Here is a 24,302-nt window from a genome sequence, read left to right as displayed (position 1 = left end):
AAGGCCTGCTTACATGAGTGGGTCACGAAAAAAAAGTGCCCAAATCCCCCTGCTTCTGTTCACATTGTACCGTACTGTTGATATTGGCGCGTGTGTCACTGGTTCAATCAATCCTTTTTTCACCTCACACTTGGTATACGGAACATACAAGGTTTTAGCACGCTTAAAATAGAGTATAGAGTATATCTTCCCTTTCGATAGTCGGATGGACAAATCAAAGCGCGGATGCGGCAAGGAGAACCGCACGCTGACACGACAAGAGTAACTTTCGGCATTTGGTGGTGGAGGCAGCGTCATTGTGTGGGGCGGTATAACCACCATAGGAAAAACAAGACTCGTCATCATTCCAGGCAACTTCAATGTGGTGAGATATAGGGACACCATCCTCCATCCAGCAGCAATATCCTACCTCTTCAATATTGGACCAAATTCCATTCTGCAAGATTACAACACCAGCTGCAGTCCACACAGAGAAAGGACCATTGGATGCTGGAGTACAGTCTTAGGGAATAGCCTTCCTATGGCTTATGGCTAGCACTCGACTGATCACCTTTTGCCATGGTTCAGATTTTTTGCTTGAATAAAGAGTAAAAGTAGCTTTGATTGACATGTCCTGTTTATTCAACTTGCCTTCATTCACAAGTCAATACCGACGGAAGAAAAAAATGAACAGAATGGAGTGATTGACTTTACTCTTTAGAAGGGTAATTTTGGCACTTTATCTTTAGGACCCCCTTTACGTAAGCAGGCCTGGTGCTCGTTTCATGAATTTACAGTCATAAAATACTCTACTCAGATATGCCAAAAAGAAACTTGGATGTTCTGTATACCAAACGTTAGGTGAAAAAGGGATTGATTGAATCATTGTCACCCGCGGTTATAGCAACCGGACGATACAGTTTTGAACAAAAACGGGGGAATTTGGGCACTTTTTTTCGTGACCCACTCACGTTAGCAGGCCTAGTGTATGTTCCATGAGTTAACAGTGATAATGAGTTTCATACCATTGAAAAGAAAATAGTGCAAGCTTTCTATTGATATATAATATATTGAAATTGATGCAGATACAACAGAAATATGATCAACCGAAGTTGATATTCCAAACTTTTTGTGCTGAGTGTAGTTTATCTGTAATATCCAACACAAAAATTGGACTCCCCAAATTTTTTACTGGTGCTGTTCAGTCGAGAATTTGGGTGAGCCCAATTTTTGTGTTGGATATTACAGATGAACTAGTTCAAGATTTGTAGATGTTGTTTACTTGTTTACCCATTTCTAACACAGTCTTTCAGAACATAATAATCATGATTCTAGAAAATCCTACCTTTCTTCCATATTCTAGCCTGATTAAATCTCGCTTATAGCAGCCCGCCAAACATCCGCCGGCCCCCTAGAGGGGAGGGGGCAGTTACAGCCCTTAACAGCGGAGTTTGTGTTACACAGACTATCCATATTCTAACTTCAATGCTACCCCATTATCATGTCATTTTATTTGTTCCTTCTGTAAAGTATTCATGTACTTGAAGATTGCACAATTTCAATCAATATGAAAATGTTTGTTATTTACAATCAAACCAATAAATCAATAAATAAAACCAATAAAATTTTATTGTTACTAGTATTACTTCTAATGAAATCAAGCCTTTTCAACATGTTGCATTCTCATATCTACGGCATCGTAGAAAAGAATCCATGTTTAGTTTTAGAACAGCTAACTACACATGTAGTTTAGTAATACAGGAGCAGTATCATCAAATTGTAGTGATAGCATGGTATTTTCTTCGTGGCCATTAGAAATAATTGGTCTGTTGGATCAGACTTTGGCTATCATCTCATGTGTGCATCAGTTGTCAACTCTCCATGATCATTATCAGGCCATTCCAATTCTATTTGTCGGTTCTAGTCACCAAGAAAATTGAGTTAAACTAAAAGTCAAGAAAATACATTTACAAAGAGGCAAGAACGTTAATACTGTTGTATACTGTATACTATTGTATAACGTATATTGTAATGCTACCAGGGCTAGCCCTTGATAATAGCCTCCGGCTAGTTGGGTAGCCCTGGCTGTATTTCTCATGATTATACAGCCGAATAAATCAAATCAAATCAACAGTGATGTACTGGAAATAGGCATGATACATGTTGCAAAATCATATCCAGTTGCTTGAGTAATTGCTTGTTCTTGGACTTAAGCAAAAACATTGCTAAATTGAAATAACTCAAAGTCTGGGCTGTACCTTGGTATACAGCTTCACGTTCATTGAGTGAATAGACATGAGGAAAGGTACAAGTTTTCTTCCCACCTTTCTTCTGTTTTAAGCTTGAAGGCTTTAAATTTTAATTTTTTCATCTATGAGAAAATGAAGAAATTGTGCTAATGAGGCCTCAGACCAATATGCCAGATTAGCACAAACAGGGCTTAAATTGAAATTCATTTTTGGGAATACTTGCACCATTGCATCTAACAAAAGAATTTAGGTGCACAGAAAAAACCTTTCGGTACACAACATGGAATAAAGTAGAAAGTCAGCACACCCGAATTACAAACTTACTCCCTCTTTTAAGAGGTTGAAACTTGAATCATTACTTTTTCTTAACTTGAATGTGAAGAATGTTCTGTATGTATGTTAATCTCCAAGCAGATCCTACGGTAGCATATACATTATAAGATAGTATCAAAAGCTGGCAGAGGAGTGAAGCCGGCTAAGGAGTGTGTTTCGCTACTGACAAATGCACACCTCTTGGCTGACTACACTCCTTGGCCAGTTTGGTACTATCTTATGCCATCGTAGGATCTGCTTGGGGATTATATGTATGTTACTCTTGTACAATATTAGTGTCAAACATAATGTGCACGAATATCTATATGTATGTGCAATGGTCTATGCCCCTGGCCCAGTCAAAAATAAGGTACACCGCTCTCAAAAGGATGCACACAAGTGCTTTCGCGCTCAGTATTTCTATCCCAGCAAAACACATCAAAAGGAACGGTAGGGTGCATGGGGGGAGAGAGCAAAAATAGTACATGTAGTTGTTCAAACTGTATGTGCAATATAAGCGCACTGGTGCTTCTAGAAGGGTGTTCAGCCGATAATACCAGAATAACACTTTATGTACGGGTGAAAACAGCTGAAGAAAACAATAACTGGCATCCTTGGATTATTGTTTTACTGTCACATCATAAAACATCAGGCGTATCCCCCTTCCAACTCTTTGAAACTCAAAACATGCCAAGAAGCTTAATACATAACATCTAACAACACAGGGTTCAAGTTAACACAACAACACTACCACACAAGAGAACTATACTGATAGCGAAGGCACATTGCTCTCGTTAGCTATTAGATTAAAAAAAGGATAACGCTTTGTCTCAAGCATTACATTTCTTGTTTGATGGGAAGGAAGAAAAGAGTACAATGATATAATCAATATTGCACGTGTATTATATGGATACAAACCACATCACATCATATAAATTGGCAGCAATACCAGGTCCAGATTCCAAATATGATGATCACAATAATAGACAATGTACCAGGAATTTACATATTAACCTTCTAAGGAATACATCTAAAAACATCAAAGCAGAATGTCATGCTGCATATGAACCACAGATGCTAACGCCTATTAAACAGTGAAAAACACATTAGGAACATGAAACGAGACAAAGATTTGGTCTAAACTACACAGGGAAACCTCCATACCTTCAAGGCCGAAGACTGAAATACAGACGACTATGCGGCCTGGCTGGGATCCTATGTCACCGGGGCATGAGCCTGTCCCCAGTGTTAGGGACCCAACTTGTCACCCAAGCATAAATTGTTCCCCAAACTGCTCCTGCCAAATGCTGGTGATGACACAACCTCTGACCCCGTCATGTTCAATGCCATGCCAGGGCTGGAAATCATGAGGTCCCTGTACACCCAAATACAATGTAGTTCTGTCCATTCCCCTATAGAAACTGAGTGGCTGGGTGCATTGCTGAAGTTTCACTTATGTGGACACTTTTATGGAGACTATGGTATTGATTTTGAGAACTTAGATTATGTTAGACAGGGCTTTATGGAGTGAAATACATTTGTATGAACTAGCCTGGTCCCGACCTCAGGTTTGATGATAATGTATGCACGTAGGTGTATTTGCACTATTGTGCAACCAAAATTGGACAGTGTAATTTATGTGTCACTGTGGGTATACCAGTACACCTAGATATTTGTATGTAAACAAATATTATAGTCAAGAGTATGTATTTTTCCAGTTTAAGTATCAGAAAGAATAATAATAAAACCTTGGTGGTGCTTTTTTCTTGTATCAATTATTCTATGTCTAACTGGTTCAGTGCAGTTTTTTTTTGCTGACATTTAATTTCATTAAATATTATGTTAGGTCTTGGACATACATCCGATGGCCGAACATTATCATCATATTGTGCACCCAAAATTTTTCTGTGTACCTTAATATTATGCGTATCTCTGAATTTGGAGCCCAGGTTGCGCCTGGTGCCTTCACTTTTTATAGCCCACACGGTCACATTTGCCTACAGGAGATCAAAGGGTTCCCGTTCTGTCTGCAACAGCTGCCTTCTCTCCCAGTTAAAATGAGCATTACAGCTCTGTCACAAGTGTGAACACAACTGTAGATGTGCTGGTTAATATTTATCAACACATGTAGTGAAGTATGCACGTTTGTTAGTACTGTAAATCTTTAAACCTTTGCATTGGCTTTATCTTTCAGTTTTCCTGTTGATTTGTCTGCAACAAATTCACAACAATATGACTTTATGTTTCAAATTTGGATAACTGCTCTACTGTAGAACTGTTTAAACCACAAATTTTCCGTCAACACCAAAGCAAATGAATTTTAGACAATGGTTAATATTTATCAATGCAAGTGCTGCATGCAACACTTGTGACCATTACACGTGTATTACCAGTATAATAATATTATATTTTCAAATTTTCACACCAGTCTAGGTGAGATATCACAAACATGAATAGTGTGTGTGTGTACGTGTGAATGTTTGTGTGTGTGCATGCTTGCATGTATGCGTATATTTGCATATTTCTTTATAAATTTCTCTAAAATTACTTGCAAAATTACAGGTAATAGAGGAATGTCGAGACCATGACAATAGCAATAAGAAGGACCCCCCCCCCCCATTGTGAAGGACAATATGATGCATTAACACACTGTTTCATTAGTGAAACCACCTGTCACAGCCTTGTATTTCTTTGTTCATGTCAGGCATAACTATCTCTCATGGGACAATGACAAGGCCTATAGCTACAGAAATGAAGGAACACCCAAAGGTTTCAAATGTCCTTCGGTACTGATCTCCAAACAGATCAGTGGTAAGGTAGTATCCGACGGGCAAACCGGCATCCAACAGGCCTTTGGTTAGTTACTTTGGTCTTGGTTGCACTGTTTATTTTTTTTGTGGGTGACAGGCCACATGTATTTCCAGGCCCTACAGGCAAGCTACTGTAAATCTTGTAACTTTTGCAGTGTTTTTTCCCCTGGGTTTTTGCAGTGACCTTTCCACCTGACCACAAATTCGTGGACCTTGTGTCTACTGTCCTGACTATACTACAAAATTGCTTCAAGTTGAAGTTCAACCATAAATTTATAACCCTGCAAAAACCTTTTTTTCTAATACTGCAACACACACAAAAATAATCAATTTACTGTAATTTACATTTCCCCAAGAAATATATAGTATACAGGTACCTGACCCCATAAACATTCTTTCCTTCCCGCATGGATTATGCTAATAAAGTCTGTGCCCCAAATGTATATTTTGGGCTTCTGTGCAACTGTCTTGATAGCAATTATTGTAACCACATGTAATTGGTGTGGTATAGACAATTTTCATTTCAGAACGTCACAGCAAAAAAACTGCCTTAAAAAACACTGCAAACATCTAAACATTTACAGTACTGGAGCCATAATTGCTGTTGGCTCTCTCCTGTTTGTTCTGGCCTACCCTGGTATCCAGAGAACAGCGCTCGCGGCTACGGTTCTTTCGCGGGCCGCTAGCAACATAGCCCCGTAAACCGACTTTAGCCGGCCCGGGGAGATACGCCTCACGCATGCGTGAAGGCGTAAAGTCCCTTAGCCGGCTAAGTTGTACTCTGATATCCAGGGTAGTTCTGGCCTTGAATTTGAAATCATCTCTGTTCCTCGCACCAGTTTCGGTAGATTCTCCACCACCAATGCAGGAACTACGCACAATTATGCACTGGAGGAAACCTGCGAACGTTTTCTAATGTCCCTATTAAAGCCTAGAGAAAAAGATGTTGTGTTTCCTGTTTCTATCCTTAAAAAATTAGGGTCGGTAGGTATGAATTTTTTTCCTTGTAATTTTTTTAGGCTGGCCAAACCCAATGTGACATATTATAATACAGTTGAACAAAGTAAACTGAAATGCATGAGGACACAAAGTGTCTCTCACCTGAAATCAAACCTGAATATTGTGCATAATAGATACATCTATCCTTCAATAGACATGACAAGCAGTGTTTTTACTTCAATAGGAAGCAGGCTGAGTAAAAATTCTAACTGGAAACTATGCAACTCCACTGCCCACCCGCAAGAAAAAAGTCTAGGATCGGCAGATTTTTCTAGGGTAGTAAACAGGAAACACAACATTTTTTCCCTAGGCCCTTCCAAGGTGACCTTGATGCTACCTGCTCCACCACCCATCATGGCCGCTGCCGACCCAGTTTTGACCCCCTGTAAGTTGTTCTGATGGAAGCCAGACCCTCCACAATGTCAAACCTCCCCAACATGAGCCCTCATCACATCTCACTTGTCAACATGGGGAGCGTGAGCGGGAATATGCAGACCACATTAGCGCCATGGCAACATATGCATGCTACTGGCCGTGAATATCAAACACTGAATATTGTAGGCTCAACAGGTAGTTGCACTCGAGATGCAAAACATATTTTTTGCGAGTGCCAAATATATGAAAAATGGGTGCTGGAAAATACAAGCACCATTCTTGATTTCTTTCTTTGTCGATGGTAACTTGATTTTAGACACTTTTGCTATATTTTGAACAGCTACCGGTAAAATTTGATCACCGTATTTGATCACCTTACATTTGGGACAGTGATGTTCGTTCCCATCATCAGAATGAAATGCTGTAAACTATGGCACTCTCATTGCAACCAACTGCTAAAATTACTAATCACAAAATTAAATGGATTTATAGCAATTCTATGGCTTGGCATGAGTTAAGTATAAGTATATGTTTTAATATATACTTATCCTTTAATACACAAGTCACGTGCATGACCTGAATGTAAATACTTAACCGAAATGACAAATTACACCAAGCAGGTTCATTTGAATATTGTGACACTTTCTTACTTAATCTTAGTGGATCAGGATTAACCGTGATTTACATCATTTCACCAGGACTCCAGGAAGAATAGTGACATATTATCAGTCACAAATGGGGATCAGAATCAAATACTTCACGAAAAATGACAAATTACACCAAGCAGGTTTATTTGACTATTTTGACACATAGATTATCAGGATTAACCCTCATAACACCACCATTCATACCAGGATCCACAAATCCAGATCAGTTCCGTGCCTGAGCAAATCTCGATACGCAAATTTTGGTATGAATGGGGTCTTACACTGTACACACACTGGTGTATTTTGTTGGCAACATCCTGTTCCATTCTGTGGAAAAAAAACTATTTCCTGGAACTTGGGTCACCACTAAAGTAAAAATAAGATCCATTACTGCATTAGCCAAGGAGAGCATTTGGTTTAGGATTCCACCTGCCAATCTTGGCATCTTAACCTTCGCCTTGAGGTTTCCCTCCAACCCAAGCAGAGGTTTGGCTAACGCTGTTTTTAAAAAATGTTTTTAGGCATCTTTATCAAGCTTACTGTTTTTTATCATTTTCTTTATGTCTCATAGCTGGAAGGCATGAAGAAAAAAAAGCACAAAATAGAAAGCCAAATGTTATGAGACAGATGCAGACAGGAGAGCATTACATTTACAGGTGACGGAAAGTCTTAAATTGCAACAAATAATTAGATTTTATACTTTCCCAAGCCTTAGAGCCGGAAGTTGGGGCTCAAACTGCGCTTGAGCATACTCCTTATGTCAACAGCGAACACCCTTAATTTGCTTCTGATCTTTCTTACTTATCCTTTACAACTTCAGTAACCTTCAATCAATCAATCAAGTACTAGTAACCTTTAGTGAGTAGTACTGAGTACAGTCTCAAATGTTTTCAAACAAAAGAATACAAAACATAGTTCAACTGGCAAGCTTCTACTGGTTTTACTACACCACAGCTCTCCAAACTTCAAATGAGAATTCAATACGAAAATGTTACCTGTTCTGTCTGTCTGTTCTGTTCTGTTCTATCTGGGCAAAGGGAACACTTTTCACAGCTGTTGAACATCTGATCATACAAAATGTACAGGTAGAAGCATGTGCAGGAGGATATGACAAGCTGTTTGATTTAAACCTTTAACTGGGTGAAGAACTAGTCGGACCAGTCACGCCACGTGTACAGGTGTGCAGCTATTGATTATGGAGGCTCACAGGATGGTCGCTGGCACAGTCAAATAAAAACTGTCTTAGGAAACAACTCAGGGAACTGATAACATCTGCTCTATGTAGACATTTATACACAGGATTCTCAATTCATGCGAAAATAGGAAAGATCATCTAACAAGAGACCACCAAGAAGTGGTCATATTGGCCAGGTGGCTCTTATGTAATGTGGTCATACAGTATTATGTAATGTTTCTGAAGGTGTGGCACAAGTGTGTACAGTTGACTTGAGGTTGTCCAAAGCAATTACATACTTATTATTAACATGTAATGTGGTCATCACCTGTAAAGGCTTCATTGTACCGTATAAGTTCATTTAAATTTTAAGCTTGATTGTACTTTTGATAGCAAATTTTGCGGAGAGGACAGAAGAGACTAGGGAGCTATAATATGGCTGGATATGGCTGGATACCAGGCTAATACAGTGTACCACTGTAAGAGACAAAAATAAACTTTGAAATGATATAATGTAGACTGGTCAATACAATCAGTACAATAAAAAGGCAACAAGGGAGATCAAATGATTGTGAGTTTCAATGGTTTCTGTTTCACGTTTGTTTTACTGGATTGTATGGGGAATTGGGGATACTACAACTATTAACGTTACTTACGTAACGTTACATAATGCTTGGAGTTTGATCAATATAGATGCGCAAAGGTAATTTAGTTAGGCTTGACAGGGCATGGGTCATTCAGAATAATCACCAGCTGAGGCAGAGTTTCTGTGATTGTTTTACCCAAGCCAATGGCAGTTGTAATGGATGAACAATACGAATCTGAAGTTCTGAGAAATTTGTAACTCTCTTGCCTTGTAAATGGAGATCTCAATAAACAAACAAACAACTTGCATAAATTATTTGGTGACCTCATAAATAATCTCTTTTGAATAACTTAATACGCCCAACTTCAAGACCTTTATCAAGATTTTTTACCAAAAAAAAGTGACTTGGACAAATCATGATATGTAATGCGAGCAACAAACAGGAAGTAACTATCATCCCTGCCTTTGGTCTTAATTTCCCGTGACCCACTCCACTCGAAAATGCTCCACCCACAAAATTATCTGCCCCCCTCCCCCAACAAACATACACACACGCGCGCGATTTGTTCATAGTCAGAAGGCTTCACAAGAGATGCAGATCAAATCTTACGCGTTCTTCAGCCAGATGCCTGTCTCAAATTAGTTTGGGATTCCTTTATGTATACAGTGCAAAATATCTTCCTTTATAGAATGGAAGCGGAAGGCGCGCTTTCTTACTTGATCTTACTTTGCATGATTATGAGGGGGAAGCTAAATTTCAAAGTCTGCTTATGCCATACCTCGACAAGAATCGCGACTATCAAACATATTTTCTCATGCATGCACTCTTCTAGACTCCACAAAAATATTCAGAACGGATCAAAGTGAAGAAGAATTGGGTTTTACCGTGTGAAATCTGTGCAGCTGTCCGAGAGTCCACCCGGAAACAATGTGAACAAAATGGCTGATCCGGCGTGCCTCACCCTGTTCCTGATGGCCTATGCTGAAGTTGACCTGGTAACGTTTCAAACCTACAGCGTTACAGATTTTGCTAAATTGTACAAGAAATATATGATATGTGATAAAGATATAAACAGAATCTTTTAAACCATCTAATGTGTGCGCATTTTTAGTCGAGCAGAGTTGTTGTTAGCTTTTGTCCATCTATGAATGAGGTAAGAGGTCAACCAAACAGTATGGCGGCCTAGCAGACGAGACAGGTTGCATTTTCTGTTATTTGCGCGGATTTATCGTTCACTTCAGCTAATATATGATCAACTGTTGTCACAAGGGATTCACCTTCGACAATCGAAGTGATCGCTTTGGGGAAAGTTGCCGAATTATTGTCTGGGGATGTTAAAAAGCCGTTTAGCATGGCAAACTGAAGATTTGAAAGAACTCGCGCTCGCACTAGTACAAAAATCAAGATCCCCTTCAAACTCAGGTAAACGTTGCATGTATAAATCCGTTTCCTTCTCCGCTAAGCCCATTCCTGTTTTATAGAAATGTTGTATATTAATACAATCAAATTTGAACATAGATTTTATTAAATAAAGCTAGTCACGGCAAGTGTTCAGAGACATATCATGTTTGTATTAGAGTATTCAACATCCTTTGAACTTAAAGAAAACATTTTCTTTTTTTTTCAGCGTGCTTATGCCTGGAGAGCGATGATCAATGGCAGATTCCACCAAAGCGTTTTGTGAGGGGGAGGCAGCATGGGAAGATATGGAAGGTCCCACTAATTCCTTCGGCAGCGAAAGCTTCGCAGACTTCATCAAAGTTCGGCGCATACCTAACCAGAACATCGTCCACAGGCTGCGGCAGAGAGAGACGCACGCTGCCTTCCCGGGCACCAACTGGCACATAGCTCGCTCCTTTCACCAAAACCTGTTCCCCAACTTCACCATCGTCAATGTCGAAAAGCCGCCATGTTTTCTGCGAAAGTTTTCACCAGACGGGAAGCACTTTATTGCCTTCTCCTCTGACCAGACTTCGATAGAGATCTACAAATTCCGAGGCTCGCACGCAGCAGAGAACATTCTGTTCAGTCGGGAGGGGGAATTGCTGTCTGGAACAGATGCCAGCAACGACGCTGCTCAGATCCGGGCGTGCTTGTTTGACACCTTCTTTGAACTCATGCACACCACAAGCGTGGCGCCGAACGGGGAGCATCTGAACAGAGAGTGCAGCCTCTTCACGGAGGACAGCAGATACGTCATTGTTGGATCGGCCATGTATGTCCCCGAGGAACCGTATCCGTACTTCTTCGACATGTACCAGAATAACGAATCAGTAGCCCCCAACCCCCGATCTCCGCTCGAGGACTACTCCCTCCACATAGTGGACATGCACACAGGTAGGCTGTGCGACACAAAACAGTTCAAGTGCGACAAAATCTTCCTCTCGCACAACCAGGGTCTCTACTTGTACAGGAACATCCTCGCCGTGCTGTCGGTTCAGCAGCAGACCGTCCACATATTCCACATCGGGGAGGACGGCTACTTTGTCGGAGTTCGGAGCATCGGAAGGTTCTGCTACGAGGACGACGAGTTGATGCTGTCTCACGTCAGGCAGGAGTTCAACCCGACGCAGCAACAGGTCCGCCCGTTCAGGGAGACCGCCATCAACTGCCTGAAGCACCGGCTGCTGGTGTTCCTCTACAGCAGGGCGAAGCAGGACGGGTCCCCCTTCGCCCTGCGGCAGTTTTTCCAGTACTTTGACCAGTTCTGCATGCTGAGGATGTGGAAGATGCAGCTGCTTGACGAGAACCATCTTCTCATTAAGTACGCCAGCGAGGATGTGGTGACGCTACGCGTCCAGGACCCAAACTCACAGCCTTCGTTCTTCGTGGTCTACGACATGATGTCGACGAACGTTGTGGCGGTGTTTGAGAACACGTCAGAAGAGCTGTTGGAGCTGTTTGAGAACTTCTGTGACCTGTTCAGGAACGCCTCCCTCCACTCGCAGCCCGTCCACTTCACATGCTCTGCCTCAAGCAACATCTACGCTCGACAGATACAGAGAAGGCAGGTTTACATACTACAGTAGAAGCCGCTTAATTGCACGGCCTATTTGCCAGTGAATTTCGTGCAATTATCCGGCTGGTGCAATAATGCGAAGTTATCTAGCTGGACCGCACCTGTTTGTGGCTTGGAGATTCCGTGCAGTTAACAGAAGTGTGCGTTAATCCATTGTGCAATTAACTGGCTTCTACTATAGTACAATATCACCAATCTACATTGCAGTATGACTATGATATGAAAATAAACTGGGGTAATAAGTTTTTATTACCTATTCTCTTATTACATGTGTTAGTGTACTGTTCAGTGAAGTTTTTAATTAAGTTGAACGGCTCCCGTAGAAATCTATTTCTCGAAAACTGAAGTCTGAAGGGACGACTCTACAAGATTGATAGATAAATAAACATGTACATGTGACCACCCCTATATAAGGAATACCTGGCCACTGATAATGTGATATACAGTCAAACCAGCACAAGTGACCACATCTACATACTAGTAAGTTATCTCACATCAGAGTTAAGTTTTTTTGGCCCCTTTAATTTTCCCCATTGATATAAGCATTAGGAATCCTTTCCATATAGCGACCAGTCGACAACCTGTCCACATAGAACAGACTTAATTGGTTCTCTGTTCTATTCAGTACACAGTTGTCATTCTGTTCTGTAATGGCCTTATCAAAGTTCTAATCCTGTTGCACAGCATTCGATAACATTTCAGTAACCTTTCCTCCTGTTCCCCACAGATTTAAACACACCATCAATAAAAAAAGTCCATCATCCATGCTAAGTACGGTGGTCAGACAGAAGCGGTGAAGTTGCTTGAGTAACTGCTTTTTGGCATATCTTATTACGTGGATGTCTAACCTACATCGATATGTCCTTTCCTCCTGTTCCCCACAGATTCAAACACACCATCATCCATGCCAAATACAAGTGTACGATGGGCTGATAGAAACATTGATATTCTATAAAATGATCTTGTTACAGCATAACATTATATGAAACAGTGGTAATGGTAGCAATATTTGAGATATTTTAGAGATCGTTCCTCCTGTTCCCCACAGATTTAAACACACCGTCATCCATGCCAAATACGGTGGCCAGACGGAAGCGGTGAAGTTGCCTGAGTAACTGCTTTTTGGCATATCTTATATTACATGAATGTCTTCATCAATATGTCCTTTCCTCCTGTTCCCCACAGATTTAAACACACCATCATCCATGCCAAATACAAGTGTACGATGGGCTGATAGAAACATTAATATTCTATAAAATGATCTTTTTACAGCATAACATTTATATGAAACAGTGGCAATGGTAGCAATATTTGAGATATTTTAGAGATCTTTTTTCCTGTTCCCCACAGATTTAAGCACACCATCATCCATGCCAAGTACGGTGGCCAGACGGAAGCGGTGAAGTTGCTTGAGTAACTGCTTTTTGGCATGTCTTATTACATGGATGTCTTCATCAATATGTCCTTTCCTCCTGTTCCCCACAGATTCAAACATACCATCATCCATGCTAAATACAAGTGTACGATGGCCTGATAGAAACATTAATATAAAATGATCTTTTTACAGCATAACATTATATGAAACAGTGGCAATGGTAGCAATATTTGAGATATTTTAGAGATCTTTCCTCCTGTTCCCCACAGATTTAAGCACACCATCATCCATGCTAAGTACGGTGGGCCGATAGAAACATTAATATTCTATAAAATGATCTTTTTACAGCATAGTATTATATGAAACAGTGGCAATTGTAGCAATTTTTGATATGCAGTTGGCATTCTGTTCTGTAATGCCCTAAACAAATTCTAGTCCTGTTGCAATGTGCTTGGAGGTTGATCGAGGAGGATGTTGGTCTCCAAGACAGGGACCTCATGTCAGTCATGCGTGAGAGCCATCTGGAGTGACTTAATGACATCACCTGATCGATGACTGAACTGAACTGAATAGTGCACTGTAATATTTTAGAGATCTTTCCTCCTGTTCCCCACAGATTTAAGCACACCATCATCCATGCCAAGTACGGTGGCCAGACGGAAGCGGTGAAGGTGCTTGAGTAACTGCTTTTTGGCATATCTTATTACATGGATGTCTTTATCAATATGTCCTTTCCTCCTGTTCCCCACAGATTTAAACACACCATCATCCATGCTAAGTACGATGGGCCGATAGAAACATTGATATTCTATAAAATGATCTTGTTACAGTACAACATTATATGAAACAGTGGCAATGGTAGCAATATTTGAGATATTTTAGAGATCTTTTTTCCTGTTCCCCACAGATTTAAGCACACCATCATCCATGCTAAGTACGGTGGTCAGACGGAAGCGGATAAGTTGCTTGAGGAACTGCTTTTTGGCATATCTTATTACATGGATACGTCGATGTAGGTTAGACATCCAGGTAATAAGATACGCCAAAAGGTAGTTACTCAAGCAACTGGATATGGTTTTGAAACGGTCAGACGTATCGGATAGAATCCACTATCCTTCGTCAGTGACACTGAAGTGATCTGGAAGAAACAGGTCTTTTGTACTCTGAATGAAGACAATTTCAGATGTCCAATAGGAAACGTTGTAAGACAATTCAGACTGATTACATGGATGTCTTCATCAATATGTCCTAACCTTTCCCCCTGTTCCCCACAGATTTAAACACACCATCATCCATGCTAAGTACGGTGGTCAGACGGAGGCAGTGAAGCGCCTGCTTGCCCAGCTGCCCATCAGTGCCCAGTCCTATAGCAGCAGTCCCTACCTCGACCTCTCGCTCTTCAGCTACGACGACAAGTGGGTGTCGGTCATGGAGAGACCAAAGGCTTGCGGGGACCATCCCATCAGGTAATGCTGCTTGCTTAATCTCCAAGCAGATCCTTCGGTAGCATAAGATGTATAAGATAGTATCAATTTAAGCTGGCAGAGGAGTGAAGCTGGCTTAGGACTTAGGAGTGTGTTAGTCTTAGCTGACTACTAGTACACTCCTTGGCCAGTTTGGTACTGTCTTATGCCATTGTAGAATCTGCTTGGAGATTACTGCTTGCTCACTAAGGCCGCAGGAAGTAAATTTTATGGATGACATCCTGTAATTTCCCAATCTAATGTGAGAGTGCGAAGAAATATAAGATGGGTAAAAAAAATGGATGCCCAAATTTTCAAAATAGGGACCATAAACTTTGTAATTAGAATTTAAGCAACAAGTCTTTTATACTCACATACTCTTATACGCACAAAGTGACACCCATACATATGTGGTAAACTGGTACTAAGCTGGCAGCTACACACAAAACCACCACACTAGTGTTGCCTCTACCGAACTAGTTTCATTTCTACAACTATTAGTACATTCATGACTACCTTACTAGTGTCACTACAAGTGCCACCACAAGACATATTTTCACATTTTCTGTATTTTCTTGTCATGTTGACCATCTTGAGAGGAAACAAAATGTTTTGCACATTATGAATCATTACTCCCACATAAAGTTTACTTGCTGTGGCCTAATGGCTAGTATTGGAAAAAAGTCAAAGTGGCTCTCCACTGCAAGGGATATTTTCCAGGATGACGACTTTCATGCTTGACATATGCAAGTGTCCATTTCCCTCATGTTGGGACATTCTAATCTTGAATATTAATATTCACACTGTGAGCACCAATGGGAAGGTGCTATCACCATAGCTCAGCTATGGTGATAGCTTCTTCCTTGATATACAGTACCTACAAGTTAGACTTTATTTGTGCTTATGTATATACCTTTTTCTGATTGTATGTCAGTATGAGTAACAGATGCATACCACATCTCAAGTCATTAAAGAGAAGTACTAAAGTGAGTGAATAAAGAAAGGACTAGAAAGGACAGCGGCCTTAGTAGGCTCACGAGTGTGGCTATTTTTGTGCCTGTCATGTGACATTGTATGATCGCATGTCAATTGTCATGGCCTTACGTATATGTCTATGCTGTTTTCTGATTGTATGTCAGTACGAGTAACATGTTGTTGAGCATACAACAATTCAAATCATTAAAGAGAATTCCTAAAGTGAGTGAATAAAGACCACTAGAAAGAATAGCGGCCCTAGTAGGCTCACGAGGTTGGCTATTTTTGTGCCTGTCATATGCTATTGTATGATTGCATGTCAGTTGTCATGGCCCTATGTATATGTCTATGCTGTTTTCTGATTGTTTGTCAGTACGAGTAACAGGTTGTTGAGCATACAAATCTAAAATCATCGAAGAGAAGTACTAAAGTGAGTGAATAAAGACCACTAGAAAGGATAGCAGCCCTAGTAGGCTCACGAGGTTGGCTATTTTTGTGCTTGTCATATGCTATTGTATGATTGTATGTTAGTTGTCATTGTGCATGGTTACGTGTTTGCCAGCTCTTTTAGAAACTGTGAACAATGAGATTATTGTCGTCGATGAAGGTTAGACATCCAGGTAATAAGATCATATAGCCATAACTCAAGCAACTGGATCAAAAATCATATACAGTTGCTTGAGTAATTGCTATTTGGCGAATGAGAACTGTCACACCATCAGAAAACAGTGTATGACAAGCACAAAAATTTCCCAACTCATAATAGGCCAGCCCGCTATTAAGGAGGCAAGCATCACCAAATTTTACCTTAGCATGTACATGTACAATGTAACTGTCAGTTGAATTAGCTCACACACAGCCTCGTTTGCTAATGAGCAGGTGATGACTAATTATGTTCAGACTGATTAGCCCAGATGTGTATAGAGACCACTAATGGTACCAGCACATTCACAGGGAGACATGCACTTATGTATCCTTTTTCAGGGTTATCATGCGTGTTAAACCAAGGAGGTTATATAACCTCCTTGGTTTAACAAAATATTTTTTTAGAAAACATGCAAAAATAAATAAACACATGACATAGTTACCATTGTTAACTGTTTTTTGCCTCTTGGGTTGAAAGACAGTGGTCAATAATTATGTGTATGTGTTAAAATGACAAATGCCAGCTTTGAAATTTAGAGAAAAAAATATGTTGTTCTTGGAGGTTCTAGTTAAAGGCATGATAAGTGCTGTATTTAGAGTGATAGCTCTTTTTGGGTGTTGAATACTTGACTGTCTCTTTACTTGTTGGGACGGAAAAAAAACAAATGTCACCCTGTCCGTCCCAAAAATGGTGAAACTGTATTTTTATATGCTCATTACAAGAGATTTGACAACAAAAATCAACAATATTGGCTCCCAAACAATGAGTGGGACGGAAAGAAATTTAAGGCTGAAGACAGCCCTGATGTGCACCCATATTTTCCTCTTGAAATTTTTTTTAACAAGATTGTTCAAAGCAACGTCATGAGACCACTTCAAGGCAGTGAACTAAGAAGGTGGAAACTGTGCAGGGAGTTAGCGGTGGACATTTGTTTTGAAGGCTGATAAGTTGTAGACAGGAGGGAAACAGGAGTCATCAAGAGAGTTCAATAATTTTGCTGAATTTATTTTCCCGTCTTCATCGTACACACAGGTTCTACGCCAGAGACTCCGGTCTGCTGAAGTTTAAGATCCAGGCGGGGATGCCAGGCCGTCAGACCCCGCCCACCGCGCGCCGCCTGGTTGCTTTTACGTTCCACCCGTACGAGCCGTTCGCCATCTCCGTACAGAGAACAAACGCTGAATATGTAGTTAATTTTCACGTCAGACACTGTCCCTCAGACTAATATATTTCTGTGTAATGAATGTTGTTGGTGCTACGGTTTTAGCCACTCCAATGTAATTTTTGGGTTCTCGGATTTGAGAATAAAAGCTTATCGGAAATAACAAAATTAAAACAAAGCCGGAGAAGCAGGTTTGTGCCTTGGTGCTCTCAGTTTTATGCAATGATATTCAATTTTATACAATCATATTCAAGTTTTCTTCCCTGCCCTCGATATTGTTTACTGTATTCTGGGTTCTTGGATTAGAAAAGTACGCTCATCTGGAATAACCTAATGAAAACAAAGACTGAGGACCGGGTTTGTGCCTTGTTGCACCCAGTTTTATGCAGTACACTGAATATACTTTCACCTTAAAAACTGAGAACCAAGAAAATAGATTGGTGTGTCGTTGCTTTATTCTTGAAGGAAGGAGTTCTATCAGTTGTGTAGTGTATTTTTTGATGTTCATATCTTTTTCCTGTGCCATTTGCAACTTAAGTGATAACTGTACCACTTCTTACATGCCACACATTTCAATTCAATGTATGTGTATTGCTGTACTGTTGTAACTTGATGTTTTTTATCTATGGAGTTTTATGAGGTAGCCTGTGTTATACAAACTCTTGCTGCCAGGTGCTAAAATTTATCCTGCCTACCAGTCGAGCAAGCTGCTAGGAGCATGATTTAGGCAGGCTATTTTAAGACATAGTTGAGTACATTTAAGTCCAACACATCTTATGTATGCATTCCATGGTTCAATCTTCAATCTCCGACATGCACTGAAGTTTAGTGTAAGCATATTTTTCTTCTGTCAAAAGTTAGTCAAAATTATTGTAGCATGAAATACTACACTGCCTCTTTCTGTGTATTTCTGTATACTAGTACATGTATTTCTATTTCTGTCTGCACTATTCTCTTGTTCAGGCTTAGTAAGAGACCTCATTGTTGAAAGCTAAAGGTTTTAACTGTATTCCTTAGCACTGTTTTTCTTAGCAGTAGGCAAGTTTATGTCTAGAGTCTAGAAAGATGAATGTTTCAAAGTCTGTACAAATAAACCTGTTTGTTATTAAACTTGTGCAATACACATCAAAGTCTCCATGTTACATCAGTACTAGCTCGATTAAAAAAAACAGTACTTCGGGATACATTTCAGTGCCGTACTTTCACAGAACTATGGAATTTGTTATCACCAAGTATAGTAGGGGCAGTTTTAAAAAAACGCAGATAGATGTGCAAAAGTTAGGTGTGACGGACCGTTCAGTGTAATATAACCAGCTGCTGCCGCCCCGCGTGCCTACGAAGCTGGTGTGTTACGCTGAACAGCGGCTATATAGATACAGATACAGTGCACATATCTACTATCTTTGCAGTGGGCAATAAAGTAACAACAGGAACTGCATAGCTTGGATGGAGCTAATCGTTCTGTCTGGAGTTGGTGATTCACTTCAAATCACTCGGATGGAGGCCTGGTGAATATCCAAACCGTATCAACCACCTGGAAAAGAGGCATGGCGCATTCCCGTCTTGTAGATGTATTCAGCTAGAAGAAACTTACTACAGGCTACTAGATCTGTATCATTTTTTAAACCAAGTTTCTGTTTGTTTGAACCTTCATTGAATCATAAAAAATTCAATGGCCTGCCGGTTGCTTGCATTGAGGTCACGAGGGAAGACATGTGCAGATGCAATCAGTCTGTAGGAGGCACCTGTATGTGTGCCGTCCTCATCTACTGTCAGCAGGCAGGGCTCGAAATACCACCTGCATATGCAGGTTAGTGCAGATAAAATTGGAGCTGTCCAGGCATTTCTTCTGGTGTCTACCTGCACCTAACCTGCACTGGTCCATGTACTGGGTTTTAAATGTCATATGATGTAAGTGTATGTGGATTGCTATTAGCTGCATTGACTGTTACCACCAATAAAGTACAAAAGAAAGAAAAAGCAATGGTTCCTCAACAATTTTAGTATGATCCATCCTAAATTCAGAGTGGTGCAGGTAAAATTTGTCTGGTGCAGGTAATTTTCAATGTTACCTGCACCAGTGCAGGTGTGCAGAAAAAGGTATTTGGAGCCCTGGCGGGGAACAGACTAATGTTTGCTGATGAGTTGTCTTTCTGTTTCTGTTCACACTCAACATCTCATTTCAGCAACGTGACAATCTTGTACAATTGGGCATAGGTGGGGCCTCTTTGAGCACTATATTGATGTTTCCCAACAATTTTGTATATTGAGTTATTTTTGCAATGACTTCATTTTGCGATAGAAGGAGAAAGGTTTTCACAGAGTTGAACGTTCTTAGTTCAAACAGTACAGCAGTAATACATAAGGAAATACACACACACCTGTCATAATATCACCTGGGAGAGGTCACTGTGAAAATAAAGCAGCTGCAAACATTTTCAAATTTACAGTACATCTTCATCAAGAAAGGTATATATTACATATATAATTTGACCCCCCAACATGCTTAAAATAGATTGCAAAAAACATATACTTCTTCATAGGTAACACAGAGCAAAGACCTTCAGTCACTGAAAATTCAGATGTAACCAAATCTTGGTTAGAACAGCTGGAAGTAAATGGGAAAACAAATACATTTCATAGTCATGTGTACAGGGTTCATTAACAACTGCTCCATTAGAATTTCTCAAGGACTTATGCTCAAATTTCAATTAATGGGATTAGGTTTTAGCAAGGAAAATGAAAACTTTGAAATAAAATGGAAAGTGATTTGACTGGTAACTCAAAGGGAAAACGAATAAATAAAAATGAGACCTTGGGGAAGATAAAAGGGCATTCAACATCATAGATATAAACCAGCACTGGATTAAAAAAAGATACTGTATAGCAGGGCTGTCTCTAAGACCCATCCTCCCATCCACAGACGTAAATCTGCTTCAAGGGACGGAAAATAATTTTACCCTATCCATCCCAAAAGTGACATAACACTGTTGAAAATGTACTTTTATAGGCATAAATTGGCATATCTAACCAGGAATACTAACAAAATGGGCTCCCAAACAATGAGTGGGACGGAAAAAAATCTTGAGCCGGAGATAGCCTTGCTGTTAGCAACAGCAATTTCAAAGATATTCCTCCAATCAAAATGGTTCCAGGGGCTATGCTCATGACATATTTGTTGCTAGGATGCAATAAAATGTACCTTGGGGCAATCATCGGCTAGACAAAATATTTTCTAGAAAAAGGAATAGATCGTTTCATTCTCTCTGAATACTAAATATCACAATAATCAACACGTCGGATGTTGCCCAAGGGTTGTCTCCAGGACCCGTCCCTCCACCTGAGATGGAAGTTTCAGTTGATTGTGACGGACAAATCAGCCCTGGACAATTATGGATGAAGGTAAATGGCAGTTCATACAACGTTATGCTGCGTCCTCCCATTCCTTCAGGGCTTCCTCCAAGGCTGGGATATCCACCCTGTGCTTCATCAGGAATTCTCCATTGAAGTGGAAGACAGGAATCTCATATCTGTACTGCTTGAACCACTGCTTATTGTCAGGTTTTGTGATGTCCACCTCTTCCAGATTAAACTGGAGAAAAGAGATGCAGAGATGTTTATCATGTAAACATACACATAGGCTTCACACCACATATTTCTGGGGACATTTATATATATTAGTTATACTTGAAATAACAAAATGAAAGGTGGTTACAGACCCATCCATTGGCAGGAGAGCCACGGAAAAGAAGTTCTGTGAAGGAACTACCTGGTCAACAGGTGAACTACTGTCAATGAACCCAGTTCACTGCATTGTCAGGAAACTTGTCAACAGCGCCTCATATCTTCTTGGAAGTGAACTGCAGCACCTTAAGATTTAGGGAAATTTCAGGAAGGATAAAAACTAAAAGTTCAATTTTGATGCAAACCAGAAATTTTGTCTTCAGGTGCTTACCCTATGTCTGTATGGCTCTAAAACTTCCTTAGCTTCATCACATAAGGGACACACCTCCTAGAGAAAGAAAAAAAAGTATTATTCATTTATTGGTATATGTTCCTTGCATTGTATTAACTAGGAGCAAGGACGTTATATCACGTCCTTGCTAGGAGCCTAGAGTCCATTCCAAGACACCGTGCGGATGTTTGTGGCCATTGTTTAGAATTGATTTTAAAGTTTTGTAATTATATGTCTAGGACATTTGATACTTCAGAAATATTTCTAACACTGTTTCAACTTTATAAATATTTCCCTGGTCCTGTAAAACTTTGGAAATATTCATCGTGTGGAATTGGATACTTCTAATGGTTTCTAAATAATGATAACAGCATTCTACCATTATTTACCATTTTCTACCATTTTTTGTAAATGGTTCAGTGGGCTGGGAAGATAGCAATTCACACATCCTTGCAAAGTATGGTTGGGTGCCATGCAGCAATGGCCCATCACAAAGGATCCACGAGTGAAATCTAAAAATATACAGATACAACAATGGGGCTTACTTTTATGGGGGCAATAAACTAATTTAACCATTTGGCGAGGTTTACCATTTTTTGTAAATATTTGTAAACATCAAATAATCACACAGAGGTTTCACAATTATTCTAAATAAAGATATTTTTGTACAGTTACTTTCAAAATGTTTCTAAAATATTCAAAGGAATTAAAATATATGAGTACTTTCTCAGTCAATTTTTTTAAAAATAATTCAATTATTGTGGCTCAGATATTCTTTTATTCAAAATAATTCAGACTAATTATAAATATCGCCTAAAACCCCTCATGGTGTCTTGGAATGGACTCTATAAGTAATAAAACATAAGGACACCATAAACTGGACGTAGGATACCCAAATCTAAAAAATAGAGCCACGGCATCGCAAGAAGTTTGCAAAGAAGGTTAGCCTAAGGGCAATTGGCACAACTTAGTAGAAAAACTGATGTGCCATGAATAAATAAAAAAGATCATAAGCCAAGAAAAGCCTGTCACTCCTGCTCCTAGAGACAGGTACTTAAAGCCTAAAGAGGTTTGATATCCACAATTTTACCTTGGTATACAGGGTCAGAATGGGTAACGTCTTTCTTGTTGAAAACAGTCTGGAGATCGGCCAGCCGTGATGTCGGACTGCCCACAATGCACCCTGCATTACTCGTCTCTGGACTATCATGCCTGGAAACAAAAAAAAGAGGAAAATCTGTGTACATATACTAGTAATACAGTGTAAATCTTGAAACTTTTGAAGTGGTTTTCTTTTTAGGGTACTGAACATTACAAGCTGTATATTATGATACACTCACACCAGGAAGGGCTGCCATACACCTTTCTCACGCGGCGGCCATGATAGATCGAAGAAGAGGTCAATGAGGCAAACAGACAAAACTTATTTCTAAAATCAGGTCCCATTTAGTTTTTCCCCAAACCACACAAATTTTCATGATATAAGATAGAATAATAAATATTACAAGAAGTGTTATGCACCGAAAGATGTAGCAATTTAGAGTAGTGTAGACTGACCCCATAGTCCCTTAAGAGATGCAAAATAACAACATAATAATGCAAATTTTTAACGAATTTGCAGCCATTCACTTATTGGTCGATTTTCTAGTTGGCAGGCTACCATTGGTCGAACTGCTAATCATGATGGACAGCCTTTTGTTTGCCACATTGAACTCGTTTTAGATCTATCATGGCCGCCGCGTGAGAAAGGTGTATAGTGTCTCTTTTCCTTGAGTGTGGTGGGTTCTTTTAATTTTATCATTTTTTTATGCTCGATTGAGGTATAAACGTTACCTGACAATCAATATAACCTCCTTGGTGTACTTTATACCTTCTCCTTCCTATTTCTATGAGCACACTCCTAAGACAAAAATCAGAAACTGCATAAACATTGTTTAACAGTAATATATCAGATCAAGGTTGATGAAAGCTTCTTGATCAGATCTAGTTACTCATCAGAATTTATCATGTTTTAACGTTATCAAAGATATGACAAAACATTGGCACTTCTATCATACTTAAAGGGTATCACTCACTGATCATCTTAGAAGTATAACGTTATAGTCCTTTATCTAAACCTCCTTGGTATAACGTTAACCGCAGAAAATCCCAAACAGTGCATCACATTGTGAGGCAGTCTCTCACACAGCTGATATCTGACCTCCAACCCTTGACATGAGGTCATTGCCGACAAAATGTCGGCCCATCGGGATGGTTCCAATTTCGGTACAGACAACAAGCGTCCGTTGTGCAAGTTTGTGACCTAGCTGAGAGTCATTTTTCACCGACAAGATAGCTCAGGTGATGTTGAACATTCCTGCCGACTTTTGAGTCCATTTGTTGAGTAATAGCGTGGATATATCTGTAGGCATGTGGTGGGACAGCGCAAGAAGAAGAAGAGTGTGTTGACAAAAACTGCCCGATCATCTAAAGTTAGACCGAGGTGAAGGATAGAAACGTTGGGTCAGAATAATTTGCAGAACAGAACGGAGCAGATTATCTCTACAAATCTACCAGTATGCATATGTTGTTTGCA

General features: G+C 39.9%; 4 protein-coding genes across 13 annotated transcripts in view; 2 read left to right on the top strand and 2 right to left on the bottom strand.

The window, feature by feature from the left end:
* LOC118406597 (heterogeneous nuclear ribonucleoprotein K-like) overlaps nt 1–10,133 on the bottom strand; it is a 50,257-nt gene extending 40,124 nt beyond the window's left edge. For all 3 annotated transcript variants that reach the window (XM_035806754.1, XM_035806764.1, XM_035806772.1), the window contains exon 1: nt 10,017–10,133. The gene's annotated coding sequence lies outside the window, so the exon portion shown is untranslated. The remainder of the gene's footprint in view (nt 1–10,016) is intronic.
* Nucleotides 9,964–18,575, top strand: LOC118406572 (DET1 homolog). 8 transcript variants are annotated; one of them, XM_035806704.1, is made up of 4 exons: nt 9,964–10,127; nt 10,760–12,139; nt 14,801–14,992; nt 17,643–18,575. In XM_035806704.1, exons 2-4 carry the CDS (start codon nt 10,788–10,790, stop codon nt 17,833–17,835), a joined length of 1,737 nt encoding a protein of 578 aa, XP_035662597.1. In that variant the 5' UTR covers nt 9,964–10,127; nt 10,760–10,787; the 3' UTR covers nt 17,836–18,575. The 8 variants fall into 8 exon arrangements, with proteins under 8 accessions (XP_035662597.1, XP_035662616.1, XP_035662606.1 ...); XM_035806675.1 differs by lacking the exon at nt 9,964–10,127 and adding an exon at nt 10,274–10,554; XM_035806685.1 differs by lacking the exon at nt 9,964–10,127 and adding an exon at nt 10,278–10,437.
* A 2,187-nt stretch (nt 18,576–20,762) lies between these two features.
* On the bottom strand, nt 20,763–22,948 carry LOC118410618 (glutaredoxin-like protein C5orf63 homolog). The gene is made up of 3 exons (XM_035812400.1): nt 22,818–22,948; nt 21,728–21,784; nt 20,763–21,364 (listed from the first exon to the last, which is right to left on the bottom strand). Exons 1-3 carry the CDS (start codon nt 22,935–22,937, stop codon nt 21,197–21,199), a joined length of 345 nt encoding a protein of 114 aa, XP_035668293.1. The 5' UTR covers nt 22,938–22,948; the 3' UTR covers nt 20,763–21,196.
* Nucleotides 22,949–23,807: 859 nt separating this feature from the next.
* The window catches only part of LOC118409197 (probable E3 ubiquitin-protein ligase HERC1), a 241,474-nt gene continuing 240,979 nt past the window's right edge, over nt 23,808–24,302 (top strand). Inside the window, exon 1 of the mRNA XM_035810066.1 lies at nt 23,808–24,067. The gene's annotated coding sequence lies outside the window, so the exon portion shown is untranslated. The remainder of the gene's footprint in view (nt 24,068–24,302) is intronic.

The sequence above is a fragment of the Branchiostoma floridae genome, chromosome 2, assembly GCF_000003815.2.
Source record: "Branchiostoma floridae strain S238N-H82 chromosome 2, Bfl_VNyyK, whole genome shotgun sequence".
NCBI lineage: Eukaryota > Metazoa > Chordata > Leptocardii > Amphioxiformes > Branchiostomatidae > Branchiostoma > Branchiostoma floridae.
Note: the sequence above shows the minus strand (reverse complement) of the source record. Positions and strands in the feature narration are given on the sequence as shown.